The sequence below is a fragment of the Euphorbia lathyris genome, chromosome 6 (genome assembly GCF_963576675.1).
Source record: "Euphorbia lathyris chromosome 6, ddEupLath1.1, whole genome shotgun sequence".
Taxonomy (NCBI): Eukaryota; Viridiplantae; Streptophyta; class Magnoliopsida; order Malpighiales; family Euphorbiaceae; genus Euphorbia; species Euphorbia lathyris.
The window spans coordinates 30,678,077-30,690,248 of record NC_088915.1 but is presented as its reverse complement, the minus strand read 5'-3'; the positions used below and the strand labels follow the sequence as shown (position 1 = coordinate 30,690,248).

General features: G+C 33.4%; 1 protein-coding gene across 1 annotated transcript; it reads left to right on the top strand.

The window, feature by feature from the left end:
* The first annotated feature begins 8,066 nt into the window (after window positions 1-8,066).
* Window positions 8,067-11,701, top strand: LOC136233202 (small ribosomal subunit protein uS3x). The gene is made up of 7 exons (XM_066022810.1): window positions 8,067-8,200; window positions 8,569-8,635; window positions 8,967-9,114; window positions 9,404-9,575; window positions 10,923-10,977; window positions 11,097-11,228; window positions 11,345-11,701. Exons 2-7 carry the CDS (start codon window positions 8,606-8,608, stop codon window positions 11,513-11,515), a joined length of 708 nt encoding a protein of 235 aa, XP_065878882.1. The 5' UTR covers window positions 8,067-8,200; window positions 8,569-8,605; the 3' UTR covers window positions 11,516-11,701.
* Window positions 11,702-12,172: the final 471 nt, after the last annotated feature.

Genomic DNA, 12,172 nt, shown 5'->3' with positions numbered 1-12,172 from the left:
CCTAAATGGTCCACATGGTGGATGAATTGGTCCACATATATCGCCTTGAAGGCGTTCTAAAAATATCGGTGATTCAATTCCAATCTTACCCTTCGAGGGCCTTATAATTAATTTGCCTTGCGAACAAGCAGCACAAAAATACTCATTGCTTTGAAGAATCTTCTGGCTCTTCAATGGATGCCCATGTGCATTTTCTATAATTTTTCTCATCATTATAGAACCAGGATGACCCAGTCTATCATGCCAAATCTTATAAATATTTGAATCAGTAAACTTCTGGTTTACTGTAAGATTTGCTTCAATCACATTAATGAATGTGAAATATAAACCAGAGGATAAAGTATTAAATTTCTCCATCATACATTTCTTCCCTGAAATTATATTAGTAACATAAAGACATTCTTGATTTCCTTCACTTACTGTCTCAATATGATATCCATTTTTGCGAATATCTTTGAAACTTAGCAAATTTCTGTGAGATTTTGGGGAAAATAATGCATTGTTTATAATAAACTTTGTTCCTCTTGGTAGAATTATACTGGCTCTTCCGGAGCCTTCAATTAATTTTGTGTTACCAGATATTGTAGTAGGATTATACTGGCTCTGCTGGAGCCCTCAATTAATTTTGTGCTACTATATTGTAGTAAGAACTGTTTATCCCTTTCTCAAAGAAAAATATTCTGCATTTGTATACTATACATTGTTCAAAACATGTAATATCTGTATATATTAAAACTCAAACCGGTTTGTTTCCACATAAAATTTCAACCCATCTAGAACCTAAATAATTACAATTTAATGTAATAGATTACGGTGAAAATAACAGTGTTTGATGAGGATCAAACTGGAATTTATTCTCAATTAAGTGGATAATGAATAATTTCCTACTTTTAATTTCTATTAATGCTAATCAAAAGAATAAATCAAAAGATTAAACTGTTTTAGTAGAAGATAAAAATTATTTTTGCAAGGATTAGTACATTATCCCTCTCTGCAGAAAATAACAATAGCAAGTGATTCAAATACACTTGACAACTTCAACAAAAATACATTTTATTTTATTTTACCTACTTTTATTGTTTCCTTCCTCCCTATCGAGGATCGAGAACGATCTCGGGAAGGAAATAGGCGAATATTATAAGGAGGACAGCAAGAAGAATTATCTCTGTGAGTAGGAGGTAACCGATTTCATCTATGGGTTCTAGCTCTATCGGATTCGCCATTTTTTTCTTTTGGTGTGGACGAAGAGAGGATGGGAGATGGTGAATAGGCACTGAGTTAATGGAGGCGTGGATAAGCAGATATATAAGTGTCTTTATATAGTGTGTCAGTTTTAGGGTTGAATATGGTACGATGACGTATTTGATATGTACATATATTAGGGCAGAATGATGACAATATGCTGACATTATAATGACGTATTTGATACGTCTAAAGAATATGTAAAATGGTGTATATGTACGGTGTATATATACTGTATATGTATACGAGGTATATGGACAATATAATACAAAGAATTGTATTAGAAATAAAATTATAATATGTAACAAATAAAATTAATAGCACTTACTTGAGATTATTGGAAGATAAAATTTGTGTCGAAATTAATTAATAGAGCAAACTCGTGCTGATAACGTGTTATAAAATTACCGAAATTATAGTGTGATTATAACCACACTAATATATAGATTAATAAATATATGTAAATATATATGGAGATTAATAATAATATAATGAAGAACTTAGATTGAGAGAAAGATTATAATAGCATAAAAGCTTAATCTTGGTGTACATTACAAATGGGGGTATAAGCCTATTTATAGTAGTAGGCTTACAAAATGAGTGGTCCTAATTACACTTATCTTTAAGCATAAGATGTGTATATTTAATACATGTTTAGTTGTTGGTGTACATGCATTTAATTTGGTGGCTATGCATTTAATATGGTGGACATCCATTAATGATAATTAACCTTAATGGTAAATTATTTATAACATTTTATACATTATATATATCCAAAACAAATTATAAACAACATTTGGTTTCTTATTTTTTTTGTTAATTTGAGTCTTAAATATATGACAAATAAATTAAGTTCAGAATAAATTGAAATATATCAACGTATTCTATTTAATGAGATCTTTTTAAAAATATATTATAAACTCAAAACGGACAAGTGATGAATGAGAAATTGATGCTCAAAGTGAACGACTTAAAATGGTTTGGAAGATGATAAAAGGAAATTAAGCATTCACATCCCACATAGGAAAGAAATGAGAAACTTCACTAGTTTATAAGTAAATGATGTTTACAAGCCTTTAACTAATTACTAGGGAAAATGCTCTCTCACACACAAGGGGGTGCAATCGATTAACTGTCGGGTTATGGGCGCACCCGTAAGACGTGGGCGATGCGAATACCGCATCGTAATAAGATCCCTTAACTTGGCCACTTTTGCTCGTTTTTAAGCTCCATTTTTTTTTTCAAAGCCTGCCTAAAATTGAAACACCAGCCCGCCCAAAATATTTTTTTGCGCCTAAAATTAATACAATAGCCCGCCCAGAATTTTTTTGCGCCTAAAAATTATAACAACAGCCCGCCCAGGAAATTTTTCCCGCCTAAATCTAGAGACCCGGGGTCACCCCGGTTCCCAGCCAGACCGCCGGGTCCCGGGTCAATCCCGGGTCTCGCCGGTTTTTTGTACATTCAAAAAACCGTCTAGGCTCGGACCGACTTCCTCACCGATTCCCGATTCAACTGGTCGGACCAGCCGGTCCGGTCCGAGTCTGATAACATTGCTTTTCAGATGTAAAAGGCAAATAGAAGGTCACTAACCAAACACCTAATGTTGCTTTTCAGATGTAAAAGGCAAATAGGAGGTCACTAACCAAACACCTAAAACTTTCCTTCTTGAAGTGAAAATGCAAACAGGAGGATGAAAAGGAGCAAACAAACACCCCCTTGTTCAGTTCAGTCCGTTTAAACCCATTCCTAAAGTCGATTATTTTTAAATTTCTCTCAAGGGAAATTCACACTCAAATTTAATTTGTCAAAACTATCTATAATTATGAGAGACATCAAATATGCACTTTTGCTAGGTTTCCAAAGAGTCCTCCTTGAAAACGCAGTAAATCTAGTGAAGCTAATCATTTAGAGTTCAATGAAATTATGGAGAAGTGCAACACTTTCTAACCAACAAAACTTTGATCAAATAAATAAACATTTACAGGTACGGAGGAAGAGTATAATTGCTGGAAGAAAATTTTCTTGCCTTACTACTTTAATTCAAATGTATTTATACATTACAAGCATGACTATTGATAACCACAATAACTTTCAGTAAATGCAGATGACTCTTTGTGAAACAATACAAACTCTTGATAAATACAGAAATGACTCTTGGACAATACAATGTACCAAATTAAAGGCTCTATTAATTATAAGTTTATTAATTCAACAAGTTAATAAGCTCATACGCTTGTAAAGTCATCTCGTTTCTTATCTTGTCTTCTTGATTATGATAATTTACCGAGTTTTATTCCTCTATAACACGACTAAATTCTCTGATTGAGGCCTATTAATACATTTCTCTTTCAAAAGAAAAAACTATCTACACGAAACGAAACAAACCATGCATAAAAATGAGTTTTCGAACTCGAAATTAAACGAAAACCTAAAATGAATTTTAGGATGTTAGGAACAAGAATAAAGCAAAATTTAGGACTAAACTGGACTTGAAAGGATCGAAATAAGGCCACGAAAATGACAGGGCATAGTGTGTAAAAGAAGAACAAAAAGTTGAAATTATGAACTTTGAGCAACGAAAACTCTAAAACTAGGCTTGAAATAGACGAACTAAAGAAAGAAAGCTAATAATCACTCATTTAGAGCTGGAGAAACTCAAAAATCAAGACAAAAGGCCAAAGGAAAAGACTCAAGAAGTTGATATTGTTTTTGATGTTGGATGTTTTGGATGTGTTGAATTGAGAGGTCCTCTATTTACAGTTGAATGAGGGTGTGTTTAGTTGCAACGACCCTCTAATTTTCCTCCACTAACTACTAATTTCCCTTATTTTCAATTTATTTAGTTGCTAGGAAGATGATAGTTAAGTTAATTAGAGTTAGAGTATGATAGTAACTAACTTAACTAAAAATTGTCCATGTTATAGACATATTCTTTAACTTCCAAAATTTATTTCTCCCTCCATATGAATCTGAATTAGGCCCGAGAATATATCCCGGATTCCTCAGGATGTATAGTTTCTGAAACTTGTACCTTCGTAAAAAAATTCGACAGTTTGATACCCCAAATGGTATGTTGAAATGATGTTGGTATGAGAGACACGTCATCTAAACTCCAAAATTTATTTCTCCACTCATATGTATTCGAATTAGGCCCAAGAATGTATCCGGATTTCTCACAATGTCTACTTTCTGAAACTTCTAACCTCGTGGAAAAATTCATATGGTTGATGCCCAAATGGCCAATTGAAGTGACATTGATACTGCCGAAAATATAAGAAAAATGGTCTTTGTGTTTTTCTCATTTTTTCTTAGAGCTGGCCATCAGAATGTCCTCAGTCACTTACTTGAGCTCCAACTCGTCGAGTTGGAAGTCAGTGAGTACCGAAGAGATGTTTCTTTTTAATCAATTTTTATTCATACTTTACAATAAAAATTACAATATATTTCTCAAAAATGATATTTATTTTATGGGCTAACAATTATATTAAAATGAAATAATTTAACCAGTAAAAAAAAATGACGAGATATATGTTTAAAGAAAGCTGATTATTTCCCCCTTGTTTTGCATGAGTTCCCCACGCCGAGTTGTAGTGGGATGATGAGTGATACGACGTTTCACTCGGGTTCTGTCTCATTATCGCTCTTCTCCTCACATTCTTAGTGGAGTGTCCTCATTACTATATGTTGTGGGATCGAAAAAAAAACAATAATCATAAGGAATCTTGGTTTTGGGTTGGCAGTTTGTGGCCGTGTCACCATCCGATATAAATGAGAAAAAGCAATGCGACTTCCACTCGCTGCCTGATTTAAAGAACCAAAAATTTGAACGCCCATGGCAAGATAGGATTGGATTATGCTCATGTGACATAAAATATAGAACTTACCACTAAATGATTCAAAGCATTGAAACCTCTTCTGCACCTTAATATATATCCTTGAGATCCAAATACCTATATACTAAGAGTTTATTAAATGGTGTCATTATTAAATCGGTTCCATGACACGATATCAGGTATTTTTAGATAAAACTATCCAAGGTTCGAATCTTGACAACCATATTAATTGGTGGAACTAAAAACATGCGATGAGATGTACCTATCTTAATCAAAATATTTGTCAACCATGGTTCAAAACTTCTTGAAAATAGACAGTTAATTGGACTTCAGATTCAAAAAGCAAATGGAGCTTCTAAATTGTTGCAGCTTGAGCAAACTCTTGGCTCTAAGTTGGATATGAAACTTTGTAAATGATGATGATGAGCAACAAAATAATGTCATATCACTGACGAGAAATTCCATCATAACATGTTATTTGACGGAATAAAAATACAAAGAAATTAATTCTATCAAAGATATCATCATATATTTTGACAGTCCAAACATTAATGTCAGAGAAAAGTGAACTTTTTTATGAAAATGATTTGTCAAGAAAAGCATTAGAAGTTTCGACGGATGTCCGTTGGAACCTATCAAAAGAATCCGTTAAGATAACGAAGAAAAACCTTTGACGTGCAATTTACTACATTTTCTCATCTGTCAATATTTCGTTAGTAAATCCATTTACGACAAAAATTGGGCATTTATAAGGAAAATTCCACCAGGAAACCATAAATTTCTAGGTATATATTATATATTGATAAAAAAAAACATAATAAAGATAGTCATCATTGACTTAATATGTGTAACTAATTTAATAGATGTGTAGTCACAAAACTAGACCGAATAAATGGTAATTTATGTATCTTTTTTATACAACAATAATCATACAGAAAATAAATATTATTGTTTGATGATAAAATTAAATTAGCCTGAAATAAATTTCTTACTATTGGAACTGTTGCATATCACAATATAGCATGAAGTCAATAGAACCACCATTTTTTTAATTGGAACTCTTGACGACATTGTTAGATATTACAGTCCATGTCCTCACCCTGCTCTTTGAGGATTATCGCATTCGTTGCCAAATCATTAACAAGGAAATAACTAGTAAAAAAAAAGAATTGAAATATCATTAAATTTTGTTAGGGAAGGAAAAAAAAATTAAATTATGATAGACTATCTAAATGTTTCAATGCATTATTGCGAAGATCATAATTAAAAGAACCAAAAGAATGAATAAGGAGTTTAGAACCAATAAAGTTTGATGCGAATGTAGTTTTTTTTTTTTTTTGAAAAAATGAGTATAACCTTTAAAGTTTTCATTTGCATCCAAGTTTTGTATAGAAAAACTAGGGGTTTGTATTTACCGCCCCAAAATTACTTATTACCACCTCTTTTTTACCTTTCCGTCCTTCTCATTATTTTGCATCCAAAACTCAAAATCCTCTCTCTCCCGAGCAAAAAATTCGATTTTTACGAAAATGGAATCGAGCATTCTCGAAGTAGATGATTTCAAACAAGAGATAATATTACGATCCTACATTTAAAAAAAACTCGAAATCTGAAATTTCAATTTTTTTTTCATAATTTTTGCCTGAGCGGGTGGCGCATTCTGCTCGTTCCATAGGCCGAACACATGAACCACACATTCGGCCTATGGAACGGATAGCATGCGCCACCCGTTCCACCCGTGGGACGGGCAGCGTAAGCTGCCTATAAAGGCTTCATTCTATTTGTAATAATATTTGCAATTATCTTATATGAAATATTGTAGAGGGAGATTGGACGAAAATCACCTATAGTTTTCGTTTGCTCCTTCTTAGGTATAAGCACAATATTTGTATTATTCAAGCCCAACGGTAGAGAACTAGTAACAAAAAAGTCCCTGCAAACTTTGACCACGTTCACCCCTACCAACGACCAAAACGAACGCAAAAACTCTAGTTCTGAAAGATTCAGATGATAGATATTTCAATTTGCATATGAAACATGAGATGTTATTTGTAATTCAAGGTTTTGAGTTGATAAAACTATTTGATGGAATTTGTATAGACTGTGTAATTAATGAATTTATTTTAACGATAAAACTGAAATGGTATTTATGATATTAATATAATAGTTATGATATTTCGATTTTCTTATTACTATTAATATAGATAATTTAAATTCATATATTTTCTCCTACAGTGTCAACTAAGCGAAAACACCTATAAAACACTTCTTATCAATTCTCTCTGCTTCCATTATTATATATAGTATAGATTTAAAATATAGATTTCTAATTTCTATAATTTCGTAGTTGTAGTTATAAAATTAGTAAAAGAAAGCTCAAAATATTTTTTTTATATAGTTTGTATGATTTATGGGTTCGAGACTCGTCAAACACTTTTTAGGTGGATCCTCCTATAATTAACGTTTTTGGCAAACGCTAGCATTCAAACTTGAGATCTAGTTTAACTGACTTGAAATCCTTAACAATTCAAACTAACCTTAATTGGTAACTCAAAGAATATTCTTTTAATATATTTCTTTTTCGTGTTAAAAATGAAAAAGCAATTATAATAGTGTTTGTTGTATTTTTTTCGTTAGAGATAGACAATCTAGTTTTTGATGCGTAGATGATCAGGTCTGTCTAAAGCAAAGCATCTTATCAACTGTCACATCAGATTCCGATATAACCCTATTTATAAACAACCATATATAACTAGGGGTACACATAATCATCCGGAAAACTGAAAAACCGAATTATAACCAGACTGAAAAATGATTAGCCGAAATCGATAGATTAGTGTATAGTTTTTAATTTTAAAATTTTCAATTTTCGGTTTTAGTATTTTACTAACCACCGGTTTCGATTAACCTACCGAAATGAATTAAAAAGGTTAAAAATTATATTCTACTCTATCTAGGGTTAAGCCATTATCTAGAGTATAAATATAAACAACTTTCTTCTTTCTCTTTTACAGATTCACAAATCGCGCCCCCATCCAGAAAAAACCCTATCTTCATCTCGGTGGCTGCTTCTCCCTCTCACTCACTTCCGGCGCCGGCGCCGCTGTTCATACCCCTAACTGGTATCTCTCTCTCTCTCTCACTCACTCAGTTGTTATCGGGCATATGAAATTATGTTCCTGCAAAGTGAAGAACGTGTTCTTTCTTTATGTTGTCTGCAGCATCTGAAAATGCTGTGTGATTAGTTTCATTTAATAACGTGTTCTTCTTTTCTTCATACTTCCTGGAGTTCGATTGAAAAAGTAGAACTGCTACCTCACGGAGTAAAGGGAATGGTGTTTTTTTGAAACTGTAGGAGAAAATTAATTCTTTCCTGTAGTTGTTTGTGTTTTGAATTACATTGCAAAGGTTGTATAAGGACTTTGAAACCCAAACAAGTTTGATCCTTCCTGCTATTTCGGCTTGGCTAATAGTTTGTTCGATATTTTAGGGTTTCACCTGCTAAAAAAACTCCTAAGCTTGAAAAGATGGCTACCCAAATCAGTAAGAAGCGCAAGGTAACTCCATTTCTCCCAACTTTATTTATTAGTTTTCTTTAATTATAGTCATATGGTAGGAAAATTGCTATGCAATGTCCAAATAGAACTCTCCTTAGCTTAAGTTGCTTGACAAGTATTTGGAATCATGGATCAGTTTCGTCAATTTACTTTCGGTTCAGTTAGGAATTCTATTTTTGTTCCTTGTTTTTTGAGTTACATTTGAGTTGCTACAGATTGCTTGCCATTTGTTTTTAAATCAGAACTGATATAGGAAAAGGAATAGAAATTTTATATTGTCTATTATCTGAATATGGATTTATCGATGGAATTTCAATTCCTTTTTCTGCAGTTTGTTGCAGACGGTGTTTTCTACGCTGAGCTGAATGAGGTTCTGACCAGAGAGCTTGCTGAGGATGGATATTCTGGTGTGGAAGTTAGGGTCACACCAATGCGTACTGAGATCATCATCAGGGCCACTCGCACCCAAAACGTTCTTGGTAAGTACAAAGGCCTTCTCTTTTGAATTTTTCGGCATACAAGTCTTTGTATAAATTTGAAAAGAATCCAACTAAACTGAGTGACCAAAAGGTGTTTTATTTGGCCCTTGTTTGATTTTGTAATATCAATTCCATTGGTTTGTTGTTTGATATGTCAGATACAACTTTACCACTGGAACTTAGTAAAGGCTTGATTATAGTGTTTTTCTTTTGTTACCTACATTAGTCTATAATCAAATCATATTAGTGCCTTGATTCACCATTAGTTCTTGACTCTTTTTTTCATCAGGTGAGAAAGGAAGAAGAATCAGGGAGCTGACTTCTGTTGTTCAGAAGCGATTTAAGTTTCCTGAAAACAGTGTTGAACTCTATGCTGAGAAAGTTAACAATAGGGGTCTTTGTGCCATTGCACAGGCCGAGTCACTCCGTTACAAGCTCCTTGGAGGCCTTGCTGTTCGTAGGTATGTTGTGATTAGTTAGACAGTGTTTACTGTTGATCATTGAATGAAGTTCTATTTTTCTGTTAGTTCTGGTTGATTTTTTTTCCTCTTGTTGTCATTTGTCTATCCGCACTCCTACATTGTTTGCTTGTTCTTTCTAGCGATTTAGTTGGTTGGTTACCCTTCCATTTTCTAGAGCATGTTTCTTTACAGCCAGTTGGTTTCCCACAAATATCATCTTGTGATGCCATTTAGTTTGTAGTGCCTAAGGAAAATTTGTAGTGTGTTCTTTTACTTTAATAGTTTGTTACTTTTTGCCGTAATTCTTGTGATAAGTTGTTGGTTTTTTTTTTTTAAATATTTGATCCACGGACTGTTAAACTTCATGTCAATTTTTACCCCTTGAGAGTCGCATGCTAGCTATGACAGTGTTTTTGTTCTTATTCATAATAATATTAATAACGGAATATCTTGGATTGTCCTTGATTTTTTGTCTGACATGATAATCTTCTGTTACATAAATAGTAGATGGTTTATCCTTGGTTCAGTTTTTAATTTTCATTGGGGAGTTTGTCTGACTTCCCGCTATGCATTATTTTCGCTTGTCATGTCTAAATGGCTAAATATAGTCTGCTCATTCGCTTACAATGCAACGTGTTTCTTTTATTTGTGTTTGCTCTTGATAATTTGGACATTACAGCATTGCTTTCTCCTCTTTGCATCTGTATAGATGATCATTGAGGAATTCTATTTCAATGCTTGTACAAATGTTTTTTTTCCTTGTGTGGAGTTTATCAGGCTCCTTGTGCCACTTCTCAGGTTCTTGGAGTTTCGAATATACTCCCACATCTCCATTTTTTGTTACTTAGTACTTGGGGATATCTATCTTAAAATTTTAAGTTTGCACTGTCTTTCCCTTTAACTTGCCAGATGAGCACTGTCTTTCCCTTTCACTTGCCAGATGACCTCTGATAATTATTTATCAAGGCTTCTGTGTGAACTTCTTGAAGTTAAGCTTCTCATGCTCCTAGCCAGGTGCTTTAAGTTTTTTGCATTATCCTCCCACACTACCCATCATGTGTAAACTTTTTGTGGTCGTATGTATGTTGGTGTGTTTAAATGCTTATCCTGCTGTTATGATTTGGGAACTAGTGTGTTTGTACTACTTATGGGTGGACCAGTTGGTGTAAATTTATCTTAACTTTTGCTTATATTGTACTTGAAGGTACCAGGGATAGTAATTCATTTATTTATTTGTTTCCTCTGTTATTTCCGTTTCTTTCAAGACTTGCAGTTCAGTCTTCTTATGCATGCTTCAATACTTGAGCAAACATGAGTTTGATGAGTGGAATCTTATTTACTTTTCAGGGCATGCTATGGTGTATTGAGATTTATAATGGAAAGTGGTGCAAAAGGATGTGAGGTATATATGCCTTGCCTTGGACTTTTCATTACTTTGCTTTCTCTGAATCTTCAAACTTTCATTTCATGCAATCATTTATTGTTTTTGTAGCTTAGCTTCACTCTTGACTATTATTGTAGGTTATTGTGAGTGGAAAGCTCAGAGCTCAGAGAGCAAAGTCAATGAAGTTCAAGGATGGATACATGATATCTTCCGGTCAACCTGTTAAGGAGTATATTGACGCTGCCGTGAGACACGTGCTTCTAAGACAGGTCAGTTATTTCTCATCCCCGTATGTTTATATCTTTAGTAGTCCAACAATGCCTTGTGTTTCTTTCTCTGGAGTCCTTAGTTGCTGTTTTCTTATTGGTACTTGGTGTGGTATTAGGGTGTTCTTGGTATCAAGGTTAAGATAATGCTTGACTGGGATCCTAAGGGCAAGGTGGGTCCAATGACACCATTACCTGATTTGGTCACTATCCATCCTCCAAAGGAAGAAGAGGAGCATGTTCCACCACCGGTGCTGACCACAACCAATATTGAAATTCCAGTTGCCTAAATCTTGAGCATGGAGGGAATAAGTTTGTACTACTTATTTCATGGATTTTTGTTTTTATATATATTGTTAGGGGAGAAAAGATACTAGTGGCTTGTACGACTCAAGTTAGTTTTTTTTGCTGGCTTTTATTAATTAGCAACTCAAATTTGTCTCAAGGGAAGGGAGTAATCTTATGAGTTTTTGACATTTTTGTGTTGCCTTGAATTATTCTTGAATTTTATTTGTCAAATAATTTTTTAAGCCTTCAATTATGTTTTGAAAATTCTCTTGAAATCATTTACGAAACTTACATTTGTCTTTTAGAGGTTTGTTGGCTCTCAAAACCACAACTGGTAGTGTTGATATTGTGTCATAGCTTAAAAAAGAATTAGCTTTTGCCTGGCTGAGGTGAAGATTGTACAGGCTATCAACTTATCCATAAGGTGAATTTGGTACAATGTTGGTCACGGATAGGTATACTCCTAAAAAAGTTGCGATTATATTTTTTTTCCCATGTATTTATATATTTGTGATACGATAAAATGAAATGAAGTACTGGTGTGATACAATTATTAAATGCTCAATCAAAGTTTAAGGTCAAATCGCAAATTTAATCAAAATATTCAATCAAAATTATGAGTCAAATGTCCAATTTATCAAATGCATAATCAAAGTTTA